Here is a 27,958-nt window from a genome sequence, read left to right as displayed (position 1 = left end):
TGGGATCTGGCCGGCCGGGGAGCTGAACCCGGGACGGGGGGACACAAAGCAGCGCTCATTGATTGAGGAAATAAAGACGGGGGGGAGAGGGGGGGGGGCGCGCTGAGATGATTAGCCCTTCAACTGACACAGGGAGAGGGAGGGCCAGAACACACCGTCAGCCCAAAGACTGCCGGCTCCATTCTATCACACGTACTCAATGGCCAGGACATTCTGTTTGCGCTAAAACCACAAAGGACACAAATAGCGGCTGCATGTGATGGTCTGACGCATCATAACATAAAAAACGCAGTCATAGTGTTCAGCATTTTATATTTAATATGAAAAACCAAGTGGGAATAGTGACACGATGACAATATTGACTGCTGCAGATTTTTGGCTACTGGTGTGGTTGTTATAACCCATGAAAGAGACAATATTTAACCTAATTTAGAAAAGTTGGATTCAAAATTTTGATTGCACCAGTGATCTATTTCCATTAGCTTGTCAAGTTTATTTTGAGATGTGATGAATGTAAGGTAAAATTATTACCACACTGGATGCTGGCTGCTTATTCATGGCTTTTGTTTAAAAAGTTTTAAAATCCTCACTTTTATTGATGAAATACCAAACATTTAGAGGCCAGACTCCTAAAAAGAGATAACAAATCACCCTAACGCTTAATCGGTCATAAAAAAAAGAAAAAAGATCTAAACTAAGAAGGGAAATGGCACTCAGTGCCACCAAACTGTCAAGTCCTTTGTAGACACATAATGGCCCAAGCCAATTCATTTGTCTCGGGCCATTATGCATCATCATGTATCTTTGTTAATAATTTACCCAAGCAGTGACTCTGGGTCAGTCTGGGCTGGGAACTAAAGAGAATAAGGTAGAGTTGGCTGATCCTGGATCAGTGACTGGGTGACACGATGCACCCAGAGCAATGAGAGTCGCCGCCTCCCAGTGGACTAAGTTTCAACTGCTGAGCCCGGATCCGCATGCTGTGCTGCAGACTGCCGGCTGAACTCTCACGCGTTTGCGCTGTGAGGACCGATGCCGATTGGACGCCCTCGCGGCGGTGGGCGGGCCCGGTCAGTCGTCGGAGTCGGTGTCGTGGCGCCGCTTATGGCCGCCGGCCGGGGGGGACGGGGGGGCCTGACGGCGGCCAGCGTAGCCCCCCCCGTCCGAGGAAGGGTCCGTGTCGTGCCGCTGCCGTCGCCGGGAGGGGGAGCGGGAGCAGCGGGGACGGGGGCGGGGCTCGCCCTTTGCCCCGCCCGGTGAATGGCTGTCACCGAGCCTGGCTCCAGTCTGCCGGCTCGATGATGGATGGCGATCCTGATGATGATGTCGGTGGTGGCGGGAGTCATCCTTTCTCCTCCTGAGAAGATCAAGCGTACACACATGAATGAATGAGTGGCAGGGGAGGGGCGCTGGGCCAGGGAAGGAGGGATATATGGGTGCACAAACCCCTTCGAACCTGAACTCCTCACCAGCAGATCCGAGGGTCTGCATGAAAGCATGTCAATTGTAAATTCCAACTTTCCGGTCTTCACGAGTGCTCTAAAACCTACCCTTTTACCCATCACCTACCAAAGCCCATGAGATCCGCCATCCAAACCCCAAGATTTCACTCTGCAAATCCAGATGTTGTTCCTTCTCATACTTTTCCATTTTATAACCATGTCTGAAAAACTCCATCCCTCTTTTGCTGCGCTGATCTTGATGAATGTCCACAAAAGCAGAGCCAAGGACAATAAAATATATTTTGTTTTGACAAAATAGAATTCTTGCACCCTCTTGTGGGGGGAGCAGAGCATCGCAGGTTTTCCCAGAAAATGCTGACATCTATTTTTTCTTTATTAGCAGCAATATGTTGTTCTTTGTTGCATTAATGTATAACAACGTTTTGTGAAAGCATTTCATTTGTGCATTTAATGGGGCAATCTGTCAACCCTGTATATGACTTATTCAAAATCAAATCAGTTATCTTCACTCAAAGTTAATTGAATGCATTTGAATGGTGCATGCAGAACAAAAACAGAATGCAAATACAGGCCACTACAATACCCCAACTAATTTCATGTGTTTTTCTGGATTGACAGGCGATGTTCTGGGACCATATATGAGTGAGGCTGTCAGTGTACACTGTCGCCTAGTCCTGCAGAGAGACGTGTAATCGGCGACAGACTTGCACCAGCGATTTGTCCTACGCAGGACTCTATGCTAACATTTTTGCACACTAATGCATTCCAATTAGTACATAAATGATTTGTCCAGTTAGCACAGTTTTCAGGAGCAAACACTCCTACAATGGGAGCACTTTAGAGAAATGCCCTATGGTGCAGACGAACATGAGGAAAACCAGCGGCTGCAGGCACAGGATGGAAGCAGCAAATGTGCAACAGCTTGTGCTCCGCAAATTGGACAGTAATGGAAAATCAGAAAGCAAATGTCCTCCACAGTATTTTGTTCCAATCACCTGGACTTGCTCATTAATGCAATTCGTCAGCCAAGAGGGAGGACTAATGGAGGAAATCAGCTGAGTTCACAGGTGAAAAAACACATGACAGGACATGAAGCTGGTCCAACATAGCCATTGTAGTAACCATGGAGATCAAATACAGATCTCTTTTGATCCATTATCAAAACATACTGATAATGTTCATGACCTATTTTCATCTGTGATGTTTGCGTCTGAAGTTCAGTGCAATAATAGTACTCAGTTACACATTACACCATCTCTTCTTCGTTAGTTTTCACCTCATTTGCTTATGCCTATTTGACAACAGCCAATGGAAGTGCCTGAAAGATGAGATTAAGACTGTAGTAGTATCACTCTAACTGTGATAATTCTTTAACAGTGGTGTGTTCTAAAAAGTGAACATTTGTAAACATCTTTCTCAGAACAACAGCTGATAGCAGTGCATGCGTAACCTTCCAGTTGAGCTGGGCACCCGTCTTGTAAAGACACAAAAAAAAAAACAAAAAAAAAAATTACCTTCTCAGATCATCCTCTGATTCCGACTCCGAAGAGGAGGACGAGTGCTTCGTAAGCTTCTTCTCTTTCTTCTTCTTCTTTTTCTTCTCCTTCTTGCTCTTCTTTTCCTTTTTGCTCTTTTTCTTGCTCTCGTGTCTGGTGGAGAAAAGGTGCAGGATGTGTTGGCAAGTGGGGTCGCACACTCTGACCACCAGCAGCTGTCTGGAATGCCAACAATGCTAACACTTGAAGTTAAACTTAAAACACATCTTTGAGCCTGAAACAAATTCCAGCATATTTTGTCTACAGCACCCATTCATCTTTGAATCAAGAAGAAAAATAATACCATAAAATAACTTTACATACAAAATTCTGAGGGTTGTATGGGAGCATCACCTTAGTTCCTCAGTTTCTTTGTTCTTCTTGTCTGAAGTCTTGATGCTAGAATCTTCCTGATGGCCTTCGGGTTTGTGATGCTGTAAAATGATTTGGACCATGATCACAGGATCATGAAAAGAATTTGAGAGAAATGCATTTATAAGCCCTGGTTGCTGGGCAGGGCCTTAGGCCAGCAAACTACAGATAAAGAAAATGCCACACTTACGGTGAAGACTGGCAAGCCCATTTTTACAGCTTCCTTCTCCTGCTTGGACATCATCACCCTTCTTGATCCCAAACTAATTCAGGAAAAAAAAAAAAAAAAATAGCCCATTTGCACTTCCTTTGATAGATGCTTTAGGTGGCAACAGTAGAATATCAAACCACTTAATCTGCAGATGGGCACTCCATTATTGTAATCAGTCATCTCTTCACATGTCGTGATCAAATCTAATTAAAACCATCCCACCAACCTTTTTAGACCAACAGCCTAACATAAGCTTCCTTTACAACAGCAGACACTAAATATGGTATCATGTGTGGTACACTACATACAGCAATGGGTGTAAGACTTCCTGAAACAAATGTTTCCCAGGATCAGGACTAACCATAACTGCACCCTAAGCCACCAGGGCAAATAATCAGACTGTGCGCAAACCCATACGGTAAAAGGTTTGTCTTTCAAAGACCATCTGCCCTAACTGTCGGGCAAATTGAGGCGCATTGGGAACTGGGTTTATTTTCAGTGGGTCAATAAATGTTCAACAATAAGACCAGGTCAGTCACCCTGAGCTGCCGAGACCAGAGACGCGGTCCACATCTCTGCCCTCGCCCTCCGCTGCCCCCTCCCTCCGGTACACATCCGCCAAGTCCTGAAAGACAAACCAGACACAAGTTCCATCCAGCTCTCAGTTAAGCCTACACTGGAATAATTTTGCATGTTAGGGTGACCATAACTTCTGTTATAGCCAACTCTGTGTGATGTTACTTTTGGCAATATTTTACACATAGACAATGGGGTTTGCCCGTTTCAAACCACTTTCGTATGAGCCACAATTTTTTTTTTTTTTTTTTTTTATATATTTTTTAGGCCTTTTTCAGCTTTATTGGACAGTATATAGAGACTGAATGGGGCGAGAGAGAGGGAAAGACATGCGACAAATTGTCAGACGGTCGGATTCAAACCGTTGACATCGCGGTTCACAATGAGCATGCGGTCAGTGCTCTGCAGGCTGCGCCACCGAGACACCCCTTATGAGCCACAATTGAGACAAAAGCTGTGATGCCTTCATACCTCTTTGGTCAGACCAGTTGGTTGTCTTTTCAAATTCTTGTGACCTCTGTGAAAAGAAATGATAGTCAGTCATAGGGCCTTGTTCAAGGAGAATAAACTGTCACATATTTTGCAAATGCTTTTCCCATTACTGCACCCCTGCAAAAACAGTAAGCTACTAGCCGACTTACAAGGCAGCCATCAAAGCCTCTTGTTCCGCCTCCCGCACAGCAGCCAGCTCCTCCTCTCTTGATAGTGATGCTTTGCCCTGCTTGTCTTTGGCATACCAAGTTAGGTCCTTACCCTTCTGCCATCGGCCCACTGGGGCCATGAGAGAGTTGCCTGGGGAAAAAAGCATCCATTTATCCATAAATGTCACACGATTTGGATACTCTAGTGGTGGTAAACATTTGCTTGCAGTGGACAGGTGGCATGGTGGTCCTGTAGTAACTGCTTCTAAATTTACATTGCAACACCAATTTAATATGCATGTCACAAGACTTCCTAATATTGCAAAGTCAAAGGATGCTGCAGAAATTCTAAAGAATAAAGCTTGAATTGAAGAGAACTAGTTGCAAGCCTGCTATCCGTTTTCTGTGTCTAGCGAGTGGAATTAAAAGTTACATGAACAGCAATACATTACATTATTGGCATTTGGCAGACGCTCTTATCCAGAGCGACGTACAACAAAGTGCATACCCATAACTAATACCACACAATACAATAAATACAATACAATACAATAAATATTTATGCCATCCAATTTTGTACTGTACCAGAATCAATAACTTACTTAATTAGCTAGCTAGTTAATGAGTACCTTAACTGATAACATGTTAAGCTAGCATAGAGTAGTCAGCTTCAGGAAACTTCACTTTGCTTTTTTCAAAAGACATAAGGACAGTAATGTTACATTTACTAACCTTGACCTCCAGGTTATTGAAATCTATGAGATACCTGACATTAGCTTCTACATTTCGTTGGAATATTTAGCCAGCTAACTTTCTGGGTTCGTTTCTTCCTCATTATTTCACTACCTATCTGGTACTGCGATTACAGCGAACATGCATGTAGCACCGAAACTGGTGCCCATTGCTATAAAATACGTACGGGGTCGATCGGCATCCTGGCTCTGCAGGCAAAGTGCATTCAGTTCGACTGCTAGTATTCTATGTATCAAGCTAACGAACGTTAGCTACCACGAGTCAGACATCCACACTAGCTATATAGTTAGCCACGTTGAAGGAAGTTCAAAAGATTTCCTGGTAGGGAATGGAATGAGGGACGATACAAAAGAAAAAGGTAAGAAGCATAAAATCTTAGTGTGACGTTTTGCACATTTTCGACGCTTTATGCCAAGGCATAGGGGGAAACTATAACGTTTTCGTATCAATATCAGCGGCTACCTGCGTAGGCTTGCTCATACAGCATTCAGAACATTATCAAAGTGTAGCTAGCTTTGTAAATAACGTTGCTACGTGATCCAACTATAATCAACTTTTTGGATTGAGTATGAAGCAATGACAAGCCACTGCACGCATAAACAGGAACCAGTTAAAGTAAACCTGACCCAACTGTACAATTAGTTAGCTACCATCAGCCTAAAAAGTTTCCAGAGTATTAGCCAGCTAACATTAGCGACCATTGTGGCGTCTTTATCCAACTAGGCAGCTAACCGCTAATATTAGAGAACAGTTATGTAGCCATCTACACCATGCGGGAACATCGTCAGGCATGTTACTGTTAACAATATATTTTAATAGGTTACAAAACTTAGCTTTACCGAAAAGTTGTCTTACCCAAGTAATTTTCCCTGTGTTTATCGCCTTTAACATCATCCCAGTTGAACTGATCTTGTCCTCCCCTCACACCTCCGGATCTCGATGAACCAAACATAGTTATGTTACGTGGGAAGTACTAGCGATTGTGTTCATAGAAATCTATGAATTTTATATATTGATTAGCCAGCTATTTGACCACCATTAGCTTTGTCTAAACATGGTTTCCCCGCTTTGCGGCCTTTTATCGGTGTTCATCCGGGGACTTTCCTGAATCGTCCTCGTAGGAGGACGACGTATTTGATAACGCAAGGTAAATGCAAAAAGCTAGCGTGGACTATACGTTCACAAAACTCGTCGTTTTTATTTATTTTCTTGTCTTATTTGGATACCTATTTTGCTAGCAACAACAGCTAGTCTATTTTCTAGCAAGCGTGTCAGCTATTTCCGCAGTTTACTGAGCCTAATCTCAGCTAGCTAGTTAACTAAACTAGTCAGACAGAAAGAGCACTGCCCAGCGCGCGCATGAAACACACATCCGTATGCATCCGTCTTCATTTGTATTGTCACAGCTCAAATTTGTTTGAAGGCGCAGATTACGTTGAAATTAAGTAACGTTAGCGTTGCCCGTAATTCATGGAAGTATTCGGTGGCGTTTGGCATGTTTTGTTAGTTTAAGTTAGCTCAGCAGTAAAAATAAATAATTAAACTTAGCTATCGTGTTAAGTGAATGTTTGCAGAAATCTGAGCGCCATCAGATTTCAGTAAAATCAGTATTTTTCAAATTTGTTGTACATTTTACAGAAATCTGGGCATGTGGTCGGATTGCGATATACACATAGTAATAGCTGCCATTTAAACCAGCTTGCTTTGGAAAATGAAGTGAAAATAGTCTACAAAATTAGCTAATTTAACAGCAACATAGAATTTAACCTTATTCAACTGTTGTGTTAGCTGGCGTTGATGCAGTTGGTAATTATATAATGATATTGAACACCATAGTTGTTCAGCACATTTTGACTCTCAGTTTCACTGAATTTTGAAAACGTGTCATGATCAATTGCTCTGCAAGTTTAAACCTGATTGGGGGAAAAAATAGTATGTCCCTTTAAAGGAAAGTGAAATCCATGGAGTTGCCAATTTCATTTTATTCGTCTCACTGTGATGACGTCGGGTCAGTACCTAATGGCTCTCACGCGGAAAGCAGTTATTGTAAGACGGAGAGAAGGAGGTGGTGGAGAGCATTTTGAGATTCTGCTCCACTTTTTTTCCAGATGTATTTAAGGCTTTTTTCCAGAATCTTTTCAGGTAGGTTTAAAATGTATAAATGCTGTGCGATCTGGCCCCGATGTCTCAAGTAGCTATCACGTGCATTATTGTTTTGCTACTAGTGTACGTGTAAATTTGCTACGAGCTAGCTAGTATAAGCACTAAAGTTACTTTTTAGCGTGTAATCTTAGCCTGCTAACATAAACGAGCTATCTACCGTTACGACAACGTTAAAAACATGACGCATGGTGGTATTAAATTGTATTATATTGTAGCGTGTTCTTTTTTGAAATGAGATTGAGTGCTAATTTGATTAGTCAATTGTATCGATATTGTATTGATTCATTTGTTTAACATTAACGGTTTTCATTCACACCGGGTCCATTATTGATGCTGTTAGTTAGTACTTCATATTGATGTTCTTATGTAACATCAGGTTAAGACAGGTTGTTTTTTTTGTCCACTTTAAAAATATATCTTTAACTCTAGGGCCCTGTGATGTGATGATAGCCTGTGCACCATTGATGTGTAAGGTTATACAGTCCCTTCAAAAAGTATTGGAACAGCAAGGCCAATTCCTTTATTTTTGCACTGAATACATTTGGGGTTGAGATAAAAAGATGAACTCGAGTTCAGCTAGATTTTTTGAAATACTAAAAACATAGCACCTTTGTTATCAGACCACCCAATTTTTAGGTGAGCAGAAGTATTGGAACTTGGAAATTGGAAGCGTTAGAACTGAGTAATGATCACCTTGACGTGGATTATGCCTTACATATTTGGTATCATATCCCTTGCTTGCAATAACTGCATCAAGCCTGCGACCCATTGGCATCGCCAAACTGTCGGCATTCTTCTTTTGTCATTTTTTTCCAGGCTTTTACTGCAGCCTATTTTAGTTGTTTGCTTTGGGGTTTTTTTTCTCTTCAATCTCCACTTCAGGAGGTGAAATGCATGTTCAATTAGGGTCTGGTGATTGACTTGTCCTGTCTAAAACCTTCCACTTTTTCTCCCTAATCAGGTCCTTTGTGTGGCAGTGTGTTTTGGGTCATTGTCTTGCTGTATGATGAAGTTCCTCCTAATTAGTTTGGAAACATTTCTCCATAAATTGGCAGACAGAATGCTGTCATGAGTTACATCATCAATAAAAGATTAGCGAGCCCATCCCAGAAGCAGCCATGCAAGCCCAAGCCATAACACTTCCTCTGCCATGCTTCACAGATGGGCTTGTATATTTTGGATCATGAGCAGATCCCTTCTTTCTCCATACTTTGGCTTTTCCTTCACTTTGGTAGAGGTTAATCTTGGTCTCATCAGTCCAGAAAACTTTGTTCCAGAACTTTAGTGGCTCATCTCTGTACTTGTATAGAATTGTATAGCATCTATATTGCTGCCTCTTAAGTCTTCTTCAAATGGTTGATTGAGATACCTCCACCCCTGCAGTGTGGAGATTGTTTGTGATGTCACTGACTGATGTTTAACCAATCACGCATCTGGGCAACAAGAAACACTGTTCAGTCACATGTACCAATACTTTTGCTCACCTAAAATTGGGTGGTCTGATTTGAAAGATGATATGTTCTACATTGTTTAACACATCTAGATAAAAATACCAGGAAATAAGAGCTGGATCTGTTATGTACATCTTGACCTGAAACTCAATTGTCTTCAGTGTATGGCAAAGACAAAGGAATTGACCTTGCTGTTCCAATACTTTTGGAGGGGACTGTAGATTAAATGCTCATAGAAGCAATGTTTCTTCACATTTCCAAACATGATGTCAGTGCATTGACCTGGATTGCTTTCAGATGTCGGTTCATAATAGACTGATCAGAAATTGTGATGAAGCATGAAAAGCAAAATTTACCAGTATTAAATGTTTCTGTTTGCATTCAAATTGGAATCAGCTGACTGTACTCATGTGATAATGAATTGAATTAGAACACCCCCCCCCCCCATTTACTGAAGCCATCATTACATTGCAGCATGTGGTTTTGCAGGCACCACTGTCATTAAATCGAATAAAGAAACTTGACTTATTTCATATGATGGTCAGCTGTGTTTTACCATTTCTCTGCACATGGAACTACTTTTTCCATCACTATTATTTTGAGATCCTTACTAAGTCCTGTCCAATGAATTGCTTTGAAACAAAACCCAGTGGAGTTTTCAAGGTTGTTTTGTCATTTGCTGGAAGCTGGGAAAGTTTAAAGTGATTTTTCCGGATTTGTTTTTAGAAATCCATAAATAAAAAAATAAAATATATATCCTCTATAAGGAAACTGCAAAAGTAGATATGTTAACTAGACATGACTTTTCCTTTGGCACGCTGTGTACCGTAATGTAATTTGCCTAGCAGAAACATACACTTTGTCAGGCATATTAAACTTACAATTTGCTCACTTGTTTCGAATGCAACAAGGCATCTAATACAATGACATCGTTTATATGATGTCTTCATTCATTCACACATTAATGAGCACACCATCATGTAAACCAGGCTCAGACGATAGACTGGGCTGTTGGAAAAGAGTGCCCATGTGTGTCACATACTTCATAGACCTCTAGTATACTACTGTGGCATGAAAATGACAATATTTGAGAGCTTTCCTTTAGCTTTAGACAGTTGTTTCAGTCGCTCGGACATTCGTAAAGTTATCAGAGGTATGTTCATATGACCAAGGCTAGTCATAAGCCTGTGTGCTGGAATCATACTTCCTAAAAATTGTACTGCAGTCTCACGTCAGAAATGCTAGTGGTAGCCGTAGCTCTGATTTTGACAGGAGCACTTCATTTTCCACCTGAAACACTCGAGAGGCACACACACAGAATGTTTCTGTCACCTGCAGCTGTGATGGAGGCCTTTCCACAGCGCTCCCTCTCAGGCAAGTCCTGCAGGCCGAATGGCCCTTACCGGCACACAGGGCTTTTTCTGTTTGAGTTTGAACTCTCCCAGCCGTGACTTGCATTCAGGCGAGGGCGGCAGTGCACAGCCCCACAGGACCATTCAGCATTGAGGGCGATGGAAACTCCTAATCAAAACAATTGCTGTGGGTTTGTTGCTGTAAGTCAGGTTTCTGTCCTGCACAATGATTGTTGAAATGCATACAAATCCATATGTAATGTTTTATATTTTGGAGTATTTTAGTGGAGTATTTAAGATTTTTTTTGTTATGTAATTTTTGAGCTGATGCTTATCAGCTGTATAAGGAACCAATGATTAGAGATGTTGAGCTCCCCTTTAGCCTTTTGTTTACTGAGCACAATAATTACAAACCCTGGAGGCCAGGAATAAAACAAAGATCAACTTTTGTTTTGGGTTGTCACAAGATGGCATTAGAGAGCAACAGTACTAAGATGGCTTTGAAACTGTGACGATGGAGACTATTTTAGTCACTGTTTATCTGTGGGCTCTTACTTTGCCACTATGTAGGATTTAGATTTTTATTAATGCCAAGACTAACTCCAGATGGTAACAAAGATTAAAAATGCAAATGTCAAATTTAGTGTACATGAGATGATCTTTTCTGAATCTTTATTCTTTGTTCACCGTAACACTTGTTCACTTGCTTAGCACTGATTCATCTGTTAAAATTGATATGGTTATTAAATGTATTCAAGCCCATGTGCTTTTCAGACAATATATAACTGTTTTTAATGATTCATAATACTTTTAATTACTATGAAAGACTGTTTTCGTGGCACTTCTCGTTCAGAGGAGTATTTATAATAAAATGTACCTCTTACACTGTGCAACTGTCCCTTGTATCATATTGTGCGCTTCAGTTATTGTTTCATAGGCCTGTCATATCAGCCGTTGGCCCACAGTTTATTCATTCACAGCTCACTATAGGTATGTCAGTCTGCCGTTGTGGGGCCAGGGTTCATTTTGCAGTGTTACTCTACCTCTTTGGGTTGAGATTTGGGCAGGACACCAGATCCACAATCGGGAAATAATTTCAGCCTCAGGCTGCTTTTCTTTTCAACATGGTCCATGAAAATGTAGGCACTCCGTCTAAGCCAAATCTTTGTGTAATTATTACATTAATGGCATTTGGCAGACGCTCTTATCCAGAGCGACGCACAACAAAGTGCATACCCATAACCAGGGATAAGTGCGCTGAAAGACCCTAGAGGGAAGTACAATTTCAACTGCTACCTGTACAACAAAGATTAGTAAAGATTTTATTTTTATTTTTTATTTATTATTATTTTTTTAAACGAACAAATAAACAAACAAACAACAAAGCAAAAGTGACCAAACTTAACTATCCACACACTGCTTACCTAGCCAACTAAAAATACAGATACACAAAGTAAATCACAAAGACAACAATTAAGGTTCACAGGGAGGTAGGGAGGGACGGGGGGAGGTGCTGCTTGAAGGTGCTGCTTAATTATGTGCCATGCACATGAATCGACCCATTAATTACCGATGTCTCCCTCAATTAGCCAGAGTACATCCGATGCCTGACTCCAGACTAGCTGTTGAGCATTAGGCTACGCCTACGTGTAAATGTAATCGCCTTTATGAGCTATTTTATTCTCCTTGGCCAGTGGGCTGCTTAATCCCACACTCCACCTCCTTCCAAAGCAATTAGCCAAGGGGTCAACATGGACTGGGGATCTTTACAAATGTGTATTTTCATGATTTTCTTTACGTTTTTGTTTTTAAGACTGTATTAAATGTTAACGGGCAATGTTCAACCTGAAAAGTTGTTTAGTGCAATTAGACTGCTGTTAGCAAAAGTGAGCAAAACCTGGTAACATAGTAAAAATGGATTGTTATACTGTATATTGCAGTGTCTGTAATAGTGACATAGTCCTACTTTGTAGGTGACCATATCTGGCCCCTGGAGGTCACAATTACATGTTGGAGGGAATGTAAGATGGGTAGGCTATCTCTATTGCAGCACTAACTCTGTAAGTGATGAATATATGCACTTTTTGCTTTAGTAGTATTCCCATCTGTTAGGTAAATAGGACGTTTCACCCTTCATTAAGGGTGTGTGTCTGGATGCTCTCCTGGGTAGGGCAATGCTGAGCCCTCAGGACCTGAGCTGACTCTTTGTCCCAGACAGCAGCCTGATATTCCAGCTCTGGCATACATAAGAAATTAATTTGTAATGAGAAATCAAACACTACCCTCGGTAGCTTTTTTTAAGATCATGCATTTGCATTGTTTTCTATGCGTATCATCAAAAAGGTTACTGCGTGCGGTAAACAAGAAGGCTAGTATTACTGCTGTAAAGTTTTCCTCTTTAAAATGTGCATTCCTAATGACCTCCTCCACAACATGCTGTCGATGGTAGGCTAAGCTAGAATTGAAAGGCGAAATTCTTTGTGCCCGGCAATGTTGTGATAATTATTTGTGATCAGGTGCTACGGATAACGGGTTATTCATGTTTATCATTGTTGGCCTTTTAAAGTTGTATTTTTATTGCTGATTATTTCCTGCCTGCGGGCATGTATTGTGTAATTATTGTGGGCTTAAGGCACATATTGTATTAGGCCTGGCCAACTATTTTCATCGGAACGCAACTGAATTAATGTAGAATGCAGATTTGGAAATCCCCTACGTTCCAAAATTGCAATATTCCATTAGCCAGTGCCTGTTAACTGGGGTATAGGAAGTTATGCAAACTTCCCAACATTCAGGTTAAATCAGCTTGCATAGAATTGTTGCCTTCTAATAATGGGGGTGAGTTTACCCATTTAGAAATTCAGACTGGCAACATGTGATGTTAAGTGAATGACTAGGTGTCAACTCAAATATATCAATTGCAGTCTGATTGCAGATGGCTGGACAATTAACATGGTCTAAGTGGTGGTTTAAGAGCAGCCCTACAACAAGCGTCGGATTGTAATGAATATTTGTAATAAAATTAATAATCAAAATAAATGAGAAATTGAATATTTAATTTATTTCCCTAATAATCTGCTAATTAATTCAACTGTAAGAAACCCCCCAAAAGGTGGAAGTATCAGAGGTGAAGGAAACGTGTGTAGTCTGACCAATGCTACTGGAACAGGGTTAATTTTATTTTGTTCTCGTTTATCTGACTCCAAAAGATAAGTTCAACTGTTCCTCTGTTCTAACAGTTCAACAAAAGGAACTGCAAATGTCCGCCAATAGTGTGGCTCTACAGGAAAACAACAAATCATCTAATAAAGAGTCATAAGACAGCTATAACAACAATGGTCCTGCTGATGTTATCTCTGTATGCCTAACAAACCTGGTTAACCTTTGTAACACAGCTGGATGGTGACTCACAGGTAACTTGCATTGCCTGTGGTTTATTTCTAAATGCTGTTTCAAGATCTTTATTCAGCAACCAGCATACTACACCACCAATGACCCCAAACTATTTCCCACAACATTAGCCATCTAAAGACACCAAACACTATGTGAAAAACCCATGCTTTATACTGTGCTATTTCAACTCATCAGTTCTGGGAGCATTCCACTGAGGTGGCAGAATTGAGGCAGCCCAATGATGGAAGCAATAGTCCTGTATTGACGATTGTCTTTTCATCAAACCTTGCTGACCCTGTGTCAACATGGTCAACACAGTCTCTTTCCTTTTGGGGGTCTGCAGAGAGGCACTCTCATGTACAATGCCCTACACAACCAATCACTTAGTTTCACACATCTTTCCTGGCCTTCAGCAGTTGCCTCTAAAGACCTTTCCGGGATAATCCTCTCAGCTTTGTCTTTTTAAAGGCTTGCGTTTGGATCGGCATAGAATGCAGACACACGCTTTTGGTACGCAGGGTGGAAATGTAGCGCCTCACACAATACATGCATTCAGAATCATGATGTAACTGAGCATAACAGGCCCAACACTGAAGCAGAAACCCCACAAAGGAAGGCCGGGGTTGCATTCCGATGGTGAAACTTGCGGAGTCCAACATTTGGTTTATTTCTGTCTGACTGATTCATTTCTGCCAGCTCTGCTTATGTTGACTCAATCCAGGTTCCACCATGTTTAAACATACATGTAATGGACTGAAAGTGACATAGCGTTGCCATTTTGTGAAGCCGTTATGTTTTCAGGCAGTATTGTGCCTAAATGTTCTTTGTATTAAGGAAAGACATATTCCCTTGGCTTTCAGCACATAACCTCAGCTAAATTAAACCACACTCTCAAGCTCCATTTAGTCCTGTTTTGCCATACAGACAGCCCATAGCCACAAGTTATGCTACATTATGAAATGGTACAGCAGCTAAGATATTCATTGGCTGAAGAGATTTCAGGAAGTGATTATCGGGGGCGGGCCAACCTCTCTATATCCACCCGCCTCCCTGACACACACATACACACCCTGGCAAGGCGTTACCTCCCCATTTATTTACAAGTGCTTCAAGCAAACAACTCTCTTGCTTTAACAGTGAAACAAGTGAGAAAGGTAAGCAAAAGAACCGTAGCTCTTCTGTAGTACTGCTCTTAATGCCTTCTGTAACAAGATGCTCTCTTCGATTGACACAAATAACAAGAGGTTTTTTATCACAAAGGACAATCTCAGGCATGTCTCTTGAACGCACTGAGCTTAAGATCCTACTGCAAGCTAAGTCTGGGGATTATGCGTATGCTATTTCCATAAGGTAATATATTAAAATCTCATAAGAACAGATTGTACTGAATGCACCTATGAAAACTTGGGATAAAATGCGGACAACATGAATTAATTTTAATTTAAGTGTGTGTTGACATTTCTTGATGTGTTCCTATTTGAAATCTGGGACAGCAGAAGTATGCTTATAAATGCTTATAAATGCTTACAAAGTAGTGCAGTGCAAACATGCTTTTGTCATTTATTTACAGTAGTAGTTTTTAATAAGAATATGTATGCATGGAGAATATCTGTAGGTGTACCTCATATTTGTTATTTTATACTTGAGAACAACTATAACTTTACCGTAGCTTAATCCTATAACAAAAGGAACATGTATGCATAGAGAATATCTGAGGTGAAAGAAGGAGAACAAATGTGGTATAACAAATGTTTTTATGGAGCTCAGAATTTTTGACACCGTACATTTTTAACATGCAAAATTTAGCAGCACCGCTTGTTTGATTTCACTGGCATGCAAAGGCTTTCTAAACTTCAATTAAAACTTCTCTAATTTGTTTGATTGTTGTGTGAAAATACTCGGTTTCCAGTATAATATGAAGTAGCTGCAAATGGAGTGAGGGGGTGTATAAAATATTTGACCCTGTAACATACATATGAAACCCTGGACACACCTTTGAGAAAGGTTGCCTGTTGCAAATGCATGTCAAACCTGCTCTGTAGCATTTTAGAGAAGCCTGACACTGCCTGTTTAAATTGGATGTCAGGGGAAAAGGCAGGTGGATTACCCTGGTGCTCTAATCAGACAGCCGGGCCTAATGACCTCTTGGTGTGTTGAGTGGACAGGCAGGCTTGCCAGAACATGGAAAGAAGGCACTTGGTGCATAAAAATAAATCAACAAGCCCTTAAGCACTCGTGATCAAGACACCTTTGATTAGTTTGTTGTTTGCAAAATATTTTGGCCAAAGTTGAACCCTCATTGTAATGATTCCTCCTGTATTTTTTACTTTGTGAATATTTCAGTCTTGGACACAGGTTTTGAATACCTTTTTCGTCATAGTTTTAGGCCTTGACGTGTTGCCTTTGAAAGTACAAGGTCTCTAGCTTCACACTCCAATATCTACAAAGCAAATCAACATGGGAGATGTTTATCTCAGTTTTAACCTATCATGAAATGTGCAGTTGCAGCACAGTGAAGCAGGTACAGTTCAGGGTGATCGGTATGGAGCTGCTGTCCCATCATTTACAGATGGCGGGCAAGAGAAGTCTGTTAAAGACTGCTGTCTAAGGGAGCATTGTGGTAATTGGAATATGGTATGGAACTGATTTATTAATTCCGATCTCCTTCTCTTTTCTCCCTCTCTGTGTCTCGTCCCTCTCCGGTTCCCAGCGATGGCAGGACCAAGGCCTGTGGTGCTGTCCGGACCATCGGGGGCTGGGAAAAGCACCCTCCTGAAGATGCTCATGAAGGAATACGAGGGCGTCTTCGGCTTCAGCGTGTCGCGTGAGTATACCTCGATTTCCAACCCACCCCCACCCCCACCCCCAACGACCTTTTTTTCCTCCCCCTGGCCTGCTTCAGGTCCAGAGCATCATGTGTGCCTGCTGTTCTGTCCATGGATTACCTGGAAATGGGATTGGCCACACAATCCAGAAAAAGGATCCCACCAGCTAAGCGCTTGATCCGAGTCCCTGGCGGTCATGTTCTTTTTCAAACATGGACAGGGTTTTCAAAAAGTGCTTTGCCCTACTTGGTGTGGCTGTATGTCTGACTAAGTTCCTCTCCTAAATTTGGATTGGGATGGGTGCATCCCTGTATTGATGGGCATTGCACCTTTCACAAAAAAGTGGAAAAATTTTCATGCTGGCTGTCTTTTCATTGCATGCTAGCATAATAGTCCATTGAGTGCAGGTGTGAGGGCTAAATAGAAAAGAACCAATTCATGCATTGTTTCTCTTTCATGGTTTTCAGCATAAATACTTTTGAACTGCCTGTGCATTAATTTGTCATTTTGTCTTGATTCTGTTTGATATACTCTGTTTTATGTAGTCTTTACTTACTCAGGATAGCTGCCCTTTCATGTAAATACTGTGTACAGGTGTACAGGGTTTTGTACTGTTAAAAGTAGAATGTAGTGACTGGCTGTTGCTTTCATTGCAGATACGACCAGGGACCCCCGACATGGAGAGGAAAATGGCAAAGGTAGGATAGTGTAAACAATTTATGGGTAGGATATTTTCGTGTAAAAGTCTGAAGTCCCCGCAAGTCACTGTATTGTACTACTGTAACTCTGGGTTAAATGTTTGACATCAAACGATTCAGATGTGGTTAAAGTGGAGTACTAAGCCAAAAAATAAAATAAAAAAAAAGCCCAGAAATGATGCTGCCACTTACCAATAGTTGAAAGAGGTGAAGTTTTGTAACTGGGGAGTGATGATTACGCTACACTTCAATAAATAGCTATGTTACAATGAGAGGCCTCACATCTCAGCCGGTTTTAGTTAGGGGAGATTGGCTTCGGTTTCCTGCACAAACCCCCCCTTGTCAGTACTGGTGGCTATCCTGTAGTGGAGGTACACTTAGGAAGCAAAAGTAATAAGATGTTAACACTTCTGTATACACCTGTGATGTCTGCCTCAGTCAAGGTCAGTTTCCTTTGTGTTTCCCAGATGCTGTTGTTCCTATATTTTTTGATATCCTGGCTGATTATGGGGCAACTGTATTTTACTAATATGGAACAAGGAAACTCAGATACTCAGATCAAATCAATCTTACTGCTGGTGTTGGGCCTCATTCCCGGGCTGTTCCTTGTATGCTTGCATGTGAGGGTGATTACCAGCAAGGTGATTTGGAATCACAAGGGACATATTTTGCGTGCCTGCTCATGCACATTCCTACCATTGCAATAATTTAGTTTTTTACAATTATTTTTAATGACTTGCTATATGACAGGCCACCCTGGGATTATTGCGATTTCCTTGCTAGATTCTTCTCACTCTGGAGTCTCTTGTGCCTTCTTTGTTGTCGTTCTCTCCATAGGCCTGAATCGCCTCCCTATGCTTGTCGGGGCAGCATTATTGCCTGTAGCAGATGTCCTGTCGTCCGTGTCATCTGACGGTCTAGTAGAAGGTCCTCAATCTAATTTCCATGTGCTCCTTTATCTCAGAAGCAAGTTCTGATTGAAGCGCTAACCTCTGGGGGTTACTTTCTCAAACCAGACTTTTTCCAGCCAAAGCGAAGAGACAAACAATGTTCAAGAATTGACCTTCTATTAATAAATGAAAATCTGTGGAACTGTTTTTTTTTTTTTCCCAATCCTTTCTGAAATTAACACTTTTCTGAAGCTGCACTTTATGGAATAAGGAGCTTTTGAAAATAGCCCCCTGGTGACCTTGAACCAGTCTTTAGACCCAGGAATAACCCGTGCCTTTTCTGTGTGTTCCCTATAGGTTAGAATAAGTATTATGCAGTACATTAATTCTTTACATTAACAGTACAACTTGTCAGCCTTTATTCAGTTGATTTAATAGAAGCATCACGAATAGCAGGTTTGCATACTTAAAGAAAATTATCTTTCATGATTTGGATAGGTTTGATCAATACATTAAAGCCACAACCTTCATGAGCAGGACCAGAGTGATGAGCTGCCACCAAATTAATATGCAGAACACCCAGGGCTGCTCAGTAACCATAGAGTTACGGTGGGAAGCTGATATTACTCCCTTGTTGGCATTCCATGCTTTACCACAGTTTTTTCAAACTTGGTGGGACCCTCTGTGTATGTTGGTTTTTGTTCCAGTCAGTCTCTTGAGCAAGTAAGGTTGTCGGAATAACATGTATGCTGTAAGTATTTGGACAGTGCTGTCACCTTTAATTGTAGGGTATTAACATCCATATCGGGGATCCATGGAGGAATTTAATCTCTTTTCATACATAGTCTCCCCATTTCAGGGGACCAAAACCAAAACGGTTGGCTTCTCAGCTGTTTCTGATAAGTCAGGTGTTTGCTTCCTTAGTGCAGGTATATGAAAGCTTTCTAGGCTTTTGCTTGCCTTTGGAGTTTTTTTATTTTTATTGGTGTTGGTCAACATGAGGACTACGTTGTGCCAATGACAGACAAGGAGCGTGTGCTTTAATGGGAAATACAAATTGGGCCATAATAATTAGGCATTTGTGCAACATTTTATTGACATTTTGATGGTAGATTTCTCTCAGGAAAAAGTGAAAGCCCTGTTTTTCATACAACACATTGGAGGAACTTGTATGGTCCAACTGATTAATAGTAAGTGGGATGTGAGTATATTTTGAGCCTAATTGCGTAATTTATTTCTTTCATAGGCATTAAGTGTAGATGAGAGCAACTAGCAGCAATTGTGTAATTCAGAGATTGCAGGTAGTAAGGCAAACAACATAAACTGTGGGTCCCCACGATCAAGTTTGAAATCTCCATTAATGTGAAACCATCTCCTCTTTAGCTTCATGATTTGGCCTCAACTTTGAATAGCAAATTAAAATAAACATGTCCCTTGTTACACATTATTTGTTTCAACTTGGAATGGAGAAAATAAAATATGGATAACTATTCTTATACAATTTATTTCTATTCATCCCAATCATTGGTACGTTATTGCAACATCTGATCAAAAGCCAGTGTTGGTAATATTTCAGTAGATTTTCTTCAATTTGGATATCTGGAATTGTAGCGTAGCCTATTCATAGTTTGGGACTTTTTGACGGTTATCCTATTTGTCATTATTTTATTTCCTCTGTAGTGTTAAATATTTTATTTGTATATTCTTATAGATTAAATAATTAGCCATTATAACCGAATCAAGATTGTCTTGCTAATGAAAATGTTAACATGACAAATAGTCCCCTTAGTAACAGAGTTGTCTGTGACCACTGTGTTGTGACTAGCTTTGCCATTTCCCGTATTTTTTGACTGAAATGTAACCCTGCGGTGCATCTATGCAAGATGTTCGGAGATGGAGTCTTTGAGTGTATTGCATACAATTATGCAAAGAAATGCCATATTGTAGCATAAAAACACAACAATGGACAAGATGTGCAGGTGTAGGATAGCAGGTTTGCACTCACAAAAGCTGATATTTTTTCTTCTTTGTGTAGAGTGCCAACACAGGCTGGTTATAGGACAAAAGTTGCCAGTGCCTCCAAAGGGGTCTTGAATTAGGCTTGAATTACCCCAAGACATAAAAATGACACGCATGAAGCACTGAGTTTCCTTCCTGCTTGGCCTTGATACCAAGGAGCTTCAGTTTGACACTGAACCTTCCAGTATTCACCAAATTACAAAACTCTAAAATACAGCAATAGATGGAAAAATAATACTCAGAAGCTTGCAGCAAACTTGGAGGGAGCCTAGTGTACATACTAAACAATAAGTGGTTGGGCAGCTCACAAGTTAAACAATAAACAGGCAGAGCAGTGGCAGTGAATGATAAAAATTTAAGTGTGTGAGTTTATCAAATTAAGCCCATTTATGAAAATAATTCACATTGTTATGAAATGCACTTTTCCACGAAATGTTTTAATCATTTAACTTCTAATTTATCAAGTCTATTTTTATTTTTGTTACTTAACTATTTGTCGCGCACGCATGGCAAGCGTAACCCGTGATTTAACTACTGGTAATACCGTATACCAATTTTGTTTAGAAAGCATATCAGGGCATGAAAAAAATGCTGGACATGGTGTCAAGCCATTAAGTGTTGATGGCTTAGCGCACAGATGAAAATAGTCAAATTGAGCGGCATCAGGGTTCAAATTGTTTAAACTTTGACCTTGTTTGAAGCTGACATGTCCTGTTGCATCACAGCTTGGTATACTCCTTGAGCACTTTATTAGGAACACCAGTGCACCTATTTATTCATGCGATTATCTAATCAGCCAATTGTGTGGCAGCAGTGCAATGCATACAATCATGCAGATACGGGTCAGGAGCTTCAGTTAATGTTCCCATCAACCACCAGAATGGGAAAAAAATGTGATCTAAGTGACCGTGGAATGATTGTTGGTGTGAGACGGTGGTTTGAGTGTCTAGAGGTTTCAGAGAATGGTACGAAAAACAAAAAACAAGTAGCGAGCAGCAGTTCTGCGGGCAGAAACCCCTTTAATGAGAGACTGGTCAAAGATGACAGGAAGGTGACGGTAACGCAATCAAATCACCACACATTACAACAGTGGAATGCAGAAGAGCATCTCTGAACACACCACGCATCAAACCTCAAGTGGATAGGCTACAGCAGCAGAAGACTTAAGTCAAAAAAATAAATGTAATGAATAGCTTATAAAGTGTTCACTAAGTGTATGAAGCAGGCCTACGCCACCTAGCACCACAGACCAAGCCGTTTCACCTAGGCTACATGGCTAACTGAGTTAGCCCAGTTACTTTCTTGGAATCAACTCCATATTACTGGTTTCACAAAGCGAGTAAACTATTTAGCCTTTTATAACTGCAGACAACCTAGTACTATCACATATTGTTGCGGCTTGTTACAGTTGAACAAACTGGTTGGATGACGACAAGTTTCAACAGCTGCCAGCATTCTTCTCATGTGTAGTCAACGCCTTACTTGCCATTGAACATGGACGCTGATCATGTGAAAGGGGCTTTAGAGTTCTGTCTGCCGGTGGGAGGATACAGCGATGAGCCTTTTAGGCATTATCAGGTGTTTGAAGATGCTCACCTCCCCCGCGTGTGAGCCAGGAGATTAGGTGCATGTGCTCATCTCCTGGTGTTAAAATCTGACCTCACAGGATTTGCAAGGCGGTAGAATCATCCTTGCATCTTGTGGCCTTGAACCTCATGCACCCTGTCACCACCCACTTCTCGCCCACAGATTACCATTATGTGACGAGAGAGCAGATGACTGAGGGGATTGCTAGTGGTGAATTTATCGAGAACGCAGAGTTCTCTGGGAACATGTACGGAACAAGGTGCGTACCGACAATCAAGTGTTGCATACATTATGCCGACAGTAACGTGCAGAATTTTATTTTATTTTTATTATTATTATTATTATTATTAATTTTTTTTTTGACCGATGAATGATTCTGTATGGTTTTACAGCTTGGGAACTATTCACAATATTTAATAGGTAATGGTTAATAATTCATCATTTTTCCTCTTGTGAGGTGCCCAAACTACTTTTCCAATGGTCAGCACAACGCAATCTATGGGGATTTTCTTAGTTTATTCATTCTATTCTTTACATGGATTATTTTTAAATAATAGAATAATAACAAAACTTCCACACCACAGCTGCCTTTGCTTTTGAATTCGGCGTTGTGAACAGTGACTGCTGTCCGATTAACTGTGATTTCAGTTCCCTCGCCTTTGTCTTTCCCAACTCGCTTTTGGCAGGGAAGTCACTGCCGTAGCTCTTATGGAGGGTTCGAAAGTGTCTCTCCACATTTCCTTTCTTTGGAATAGCGATGCTAGTTTGGCAGATCAGGCAAGTGCACTTCCAATAATAGGACACAAGGGAAGAAAAAAAAATCTTCCTCCCATTTTGCATGGAAATGGTATGTTTTTGGCTTATTACTTGGTCCCGCACTCAGTTTTCTATAATTCTTTCGCTATTTAAATAGTAATTTAAATGGGTAGGCTAGGTTGCTATGAATGAATGAATGAATGAGCTTCGAGTTTTCTGTTAGCTTTGCATTCTGTGTTTCTGCGAGGTGCTGATAACAGAAGCCCGCACAAGCGACCAATAAGTTGGTTGTTATGGTAACTTAATTTAACAAAGACTGGCCGCTCTGTATGCCAATCAAGTGGCAGATTTCTTTGTATTTAAATGTAATGGCACGTGATCTACCAGCATGGTAGTAGGTGTTACTTTGTGAATGTCACAATAGTTGACTGGCTGATGTTTGTGGCTACTAGCAACAGGAAACTAGTACACTAGATTTAAAATGTCTGGCCTTAACCTAGTCTCCAATGTGCATTGGTAACGTGGAATCGTTTTCTTGGAAAAGGTGTAACTGATTGAATGAGGTGGGTTTTGAAGGAAATGGTGGTCCAGTGTTACACCCTAACTCTGTGCTGAACTGTGTCAGTGGTACAGGTCACATAAATGCCTCTGATTGGCTTAGAGGAGGCAACTGCAGGGGGGTCAGAATGTCAGACACAGAATATTATGGTCAAAGCCTTGATCTTTCTGTCTGTCCAGGACAAATGGGTTGGTAATATTTTTGAGAAAGAGGATTTCATCATCTGCACACCCACCTGCCCCTTATTTTGCATGTGATACCTACTGGTAGACCAGTCAAGTGTCAGAAGCCTCTACAGGACCCTTGTGTCCATACCCTGAGAAAATCCAGGTTCAGCACGGCACAGTTGGCTATTCCAGAGCTGCTGCACTGCAAATAATAAAGATTATCTGTACACATTTTTTATGATTACTGTAATGTGCTAATTTCACTGTCCACAGTAAGGCCTCGGTGCAGGACGTCCAGGCTAAGAACCTGATCTGCATCCTGGACGTTGACATACAGGGCGTTAAGAATATCAAGAAGACCGACCTCAACCCCATCTATGTGTCCATCCAGCCACCCTCCATGGAGATCCTGGTAAGAGCTGGTCAGCACCAAGGAGAGGTGTAACCTTAAAGGCAGAAATTCTCGCTGCTGTGTTTACATAGAAAAATCCTATACGCCCTATTCATTGCAGATGAACTTGTGCCACGATAGCAATGAACTAAGAAACCGCTCTCTAATATGATTCGTAAAACATCAGTTTTAGTTGTCACTTTCCATACAGGCTAGCTATTCAACTGACATTACTCCTGTTTGTATTTAGTTGGCTAACTTTAGCTAAACATTACCTAGTGCTGATGCTAGCCACCAGTGCATTTCAGTCTGCTCTACCTGCAGAATTCTGTAAAATAAGCACACATTCTCACAAATATATTAATTTATTGTCTTTTTAATTTCGGCATGACCTCTGCCCAGCAGAGGAAATACATTTGTAGGATCTCCAGAAAAATATAACGTTCGTACTGTGACCCAGCTATCATGGCTAGCCAGCTGGCGTACAAAACGGAGTTTAGTTTGCTATATAACGCGGCAGCTAATTAATGTTTACTGAAAGCTGGCCGGCCCTTTGATTAATGGTTAGCCATCCAGGCGAATCTCTCACAAAGCCAGATCGCCACTGTAGTAGCCAATCATCTCCTCGTCTATTGGATCATAGATGGTAAATGGTTGGCATTTATATAGCGCCTTTATCCAAAGCGCTGTACAATTGATGCTTCTCATTCACCCATTCATACACGCACTCACACACCGACGGCGATTGGCTGCCATGCAAGGCGCCGACCAGCTCGTCAGGAGCATTTGGGGGTTAGGTGTCTTGCTCAGGGACACTTCGACACAGCCTGGGTGGGGGATCGAACTGGCAACCCTCCGACTGCCAGGCGACTGCTCTTTCTGCCTGAGCCATGTCGCCCCCCATGGAGTGTATGAGTTCAGTGTATTGGACTCATGCTTTTGAGATACAGCACAGAAAGGAAAAGGCCACTCCCAGAAGAGGCCCGAGGAGTTTTTAGAAAAACAAATACAAGTATACAAGCAAGGTATTGGGCAGAAGTGAACAGACACAGGTCACAATAGTATGCTTTTAACATTGAAAAGTAAGGTGCGGAATATCATGCAGGTGTAATATAACTGACACATTACTTTAGTCCGGATTTAGTCCTTCTGCCATTTACATTGCTATATTGATATGGGAAATATGTATATTATTAATGTTGTTATTGCTGTGTCCATTATTCCAATTAGGACAGTGGTCCTCAGTATGCTTACTGAGTCTGAGTGCACTGCAGACCTCAAATAATTAAAGCGTTAAAAATTAGCTTTTACTACTTTTCTGTTTTTTATGTTTGTACTGTTCTAATTTATGGACTGCTCATTCTTATGTCTTTTTTGGTTTCAGGAAAAGCGTTTGAGGGATAGACAGACTGAAACAGAGGAGAGCCTACAGAAGCGTTTGGAAACGGCACGACTAGACATTGAGCTCAGTAAGTTTCTTTTACTGGGGAAAATCTATGGGCTATGTAGCATCATCATATTTTTCCATAATCCCATGCTGAACATCTCTTTCAGCTTCACCTCCATGTACAGTAGATATATTATTGAATTGTTAATTGATTTGTTGCAAACTTATATTAACTGCCATCCTTTTTGGCATTTTGGCTTTTGTCAAATACAAATTTATGGCATTATGACAGCATATTTCTTCAAATTGTGTTTTTTTTTTACCTGTTTTAGGCAAGGAACCTGGCATATTTGATCTTGTGATCATCAATGACAACTTGGAAGAAGCCTATGGGAAGTTGAAAGACGTTCTTGTTGATGTAAGTATGATGGATATCCTGTTCTGCAGACAAGCGGAAGTATCCCCCGACTGTTGCTCGTACAATTCAGGCTGGGCAGTGTTGATTCAAGATCACGCATGTCTTTATCAGTGACCAATTGCCTGAACTTCCTTTCTCTTCCCACACAAACAGGAAATTGCAAAAGTCCAGGAAGCCAACAAGTCGTAGGCAGCCAATTGCAGCACAGCACCTCTCTCTGGCCGCTCCTCAGACTGCGATGGCCCACCTTCCATTCCGAAATCCTAACATTCCGTCACAGCTAGTTTACCAGTCCATTTTACATCCCATCCCCTGCTCCTGTCCTAGCTGACCCACCTCTATCCTGAAGGGTTCAGAGGTGTTTTACTGGGAATATCATGTTTCGTGTCCAGGTTAGCATTTATCGCGTACTGTACATACATACATACATTGATACCATGTACCGTTTTCTGCCAGATGCTTACAGATCAGTAGCAGAGTTTTCCTTTTACTGCAAATGGGAAAATTTAACACCAAGTGGCACACTCCTGTTCAACATTGATGTGCTGTTTTAACACTCCTTTGCCAGTTGCACTGTAATTTGTAAGGATTAAGGGTTGTTCAGATTGGCTGAAAAATGAGGGAAACAAATGAAAAGTTCAAATGATATAACAGTGTATCATGTAGCGCGATCACACCTTGGGCTGGGCATGTGTGCCTGGTTTATGTGGCATACCAAGCGTGTTTGTAACCCTTTAGTGCAGATCAAGAGGCTAATCCCATCATAAACTCAGAACAAAGAGGAGTTTAGGCTACAGCCTATGAAAGCCAGGGACCCAAGCAATGATGCGCCCTCATTCAGAACACTCGCAGATGCAGATGCTCCTGCTGCCCTCAGTTCCTCAGAAAATTCTCAGTTGTGTATATTTACTTTATCAGTGTATATTTACTAGTGTAAGTTTGGCAGCTATGAGTTACATCTTCAGGAACACAATGCTGAATTTGCTTCACACAAGAAAGCACACATACCATTTAAAAACTGATTATGCTCAACAACAGGAAATTGGCTGAAGGCATCTCCTTTTCAGTGTTTTAAAATCTATTTTTCTTTGTTTTGACTTTTTCTTTATATTCATTGTGCTCTTTTGTCAATATCTAGATCATTGTTTTAAAGATGTTGTTGTACGTTGCTTTGCTTCGATACTGAAAAATTACAAGGTCGGTTGAAAAGCTTTTTTCTTCCGTTTACGTGTTCATTTGAAGGCCTAAACTTTGTTTATAGAAGGACCATTGCACATATTAAAAGGTGTATTATAATAATGAGTTGTGTTAGAATAGGAAGCAACACTGTTTTCAAGAATATTATACATTCAATATTATTTAAATGTCATTAAATTGCTAATTATGGTTGCATATCAATTTGTTTTTGAAATATACATTCATGTTCAAAACTTTATAGACCGCGTGATCCAAGCAAGCAGCCAGTCTGTCAGATTTTTGTTGCGTTTTCAATTGTACATTTATAGAAATGTTTTGAAAATTTGTTTTTTGTTTTTTTTAAACTATTTATAGGCTTATGATTTTTGAGTGTGCACCCCACATACATATAAAACCATAGTCATATTCTCCACTGATAAATGGTTTCAATACAAAGGAAAGGTGTAAACAGAACCCATGCACAGGGCAAAGTTCACATGGAACAACTTTGAACCAAACACACAAGATGTCTGCTCTGAATTAAATATTGGATGTTAAAAATACCACCAGCAGAGAAATTGTAAACCCCTGGAAGTTTGATTGCACATAGGATTACATAGTGTAATTTCAACTCATAGTTTGTCAACTAGAAATAAAACGCACTCAAAACGCTAATAGTAATGCATTTGATAGATTTGACAATAGGGTCTGCTAGTATTTGTAACCTATATTCTCCAAATGCCAAGCTTGGCCAGAACGAACTGACCTTCCCAATAATAGCATTTCCTCAAACTGAAATAATTCCTTCGAATAAACTGCTTTGGTCTTTGAACATAAGTTATTGAATAACAATATGTTGCTTAATGGTTTCCACAATAGTGCTTTTTAAATTAAATTTTTTTAAATGTATTTTTTATTTACATTTTGTTAGTGTTTAACATCCCAACTTAAAATGCATGACTATGAAGTATCCATAGAAAGTGCACTTTGGTTCTATGTCTGATTGCGGAAGTGAACCACCCTTTAACATAATACCAGTCCTCAAGTTACAAGTGTGTCTTTGTAACGTTTTTGTATGTCATCGTGCTAGTAAAATAAAAGGTGATGTGCACCACTGTAAGCATGTAGTCATTTGTCTCACGCTTGACAAACATCCGTCAGTGCAAGTTATTTCC

At 40.7% G+C, this 27,958-nt stretch overlaps 2 protein-coding genes across 6 annotated transcripts; one reads left to right on the top strand and one right to left on the bottom strand.

The window, feature by feature from the left end:
* Nucleotides 1–300: 300 nt before the first annotated feature.
* Nucleotides 301–6,980, bottom strand: c9h1orf35 (chromosome 9 C1orf35 homolog). The gene is made up of 8 exons (XM_061253744.1): nt 6,407–6,980; nt 4,799–4,949; nt 4,629–4,674; nt 4,121–4,206; nt 3,561–3,633; nt 3,353–3,432; nt 2,978–3,112; nt 301–1,357 (listed from the first exon to the last, which is right to left on the bottom strand). The coding sequence occupies exons 1-8, from the start codon at nt 6,501–6,503 to the stop codon at nt 1,072–1,074; spliced, it is 954 nt and encodes a 317-aa protein (XP_061109728.1). The 5' UTR covers nt 6,504–6,980; the 3' UTR covers nt 301–1,071.
* guk1a (guanylate kinase 1a) lies at nt 5,675–27,903 on the top strand. Of its 5 annotated transcripts, none has more exons than XM_061253745.1 (9): nt 5,675–5,909; nt 16,621–16,734; nt 17,392–17,433; nt 18,271–18,360; nt 22,092–22,188; nt 23,685–23,823; nt 25,187–25,271; nt 25,522–25,607; nt 25,761–27,903. In XM_061253745.1, the coding sequence occupies exons 1-9, from the start codon at nt 5,885–5,887 to the stop codon at nt 25,794–25,796; spliced, it is 714 nt and encodes a 237-aa protein (XP_061109729.1). In that variant the 5' UTR covers nt 5,675–5,884; the 3' UTR covers nt 25,797–27,903. The 5 variants fall into 5 exon arrangements, with proteins under 5 accessions (XP_061109729.1, XP_061109730.1, XP_061109731.1 ...); XM_061253747.1 differs by lacking the exon at nt 5,675–5,909 and adding an exon at nt 7,536–7,693; XM_061253748.1 differs by lacking the exon at nt 5,675–5,909 and adding an exon at nt 14,994–15,064.
* The last annotated feature ends 55 nt before the right edge of the window (nt 27,904–27,958 follow it).

The sequence above is a fragment of the Conger conger genome, chromosome 9 (assembly GCF_963514075.1).
Source record: "Conger conger chromosome 9, fConCon1.1, whole genome shotgun sequence".
In the NCBI taxonomy this organism is placed as follows: Eukaryota; Metazoa; Chordata; class Actinopteri; order Anguilliformes; family Congridae; genus Conger; species Conger conger.
The sequence above is the reverse complement of the archived record's forward strand: the minus strand, read 5'-3'. Positions and strand labels throughout refer to the sequence as shown.

Excerpts from the sequence above, each read along its gene's own strand:
- c9h1orf35 (XM_061253744.1), bottom strand. The coding sequence starts at position 6,503 with ATGTTTGGTTCATCGAGATCCGGAGGTGTGAGGGGAGGACAAGATCAG. Across the intron at positions 4,207-4,628 it reads CAACTGGTCTGACCAAAGAG|GACTTGGCGGATGTGTACCG; the intron begins GTATGAAGGCAT and ends TTTGTCTTTCAG. Across the intron at positions 3,634-4,120 it reads TCTGGTCTCGGCAGCTCAGG|TTTGGGATCAAGAAGGGTGA; the intron begins GTGACTGACCTG and ends TTCCTGAATTAG.
- guk1a (XM_061253747.1), top strand. The coding sequence starts at position 7,660 with ATGTATTTAAGGCTTTTTTCCAGAATCTTTTCAG. Across the intron at positions 16,735-17,391 it reads CTTCGGCTTCAGCGTGTCGC|ATACGACCAGGGACCCCCGA; the intron begins GTGAGTATACCT and ends CTTTCATTGCAG. Across the intron at positions 17,434-18,270 it reads TGGAGAGGAAAATGGCAAAG|GCCTGAATCGCCTCCCTATG; the intron begins GTAGGATAGTGT and ends TTCTCTCCATAG.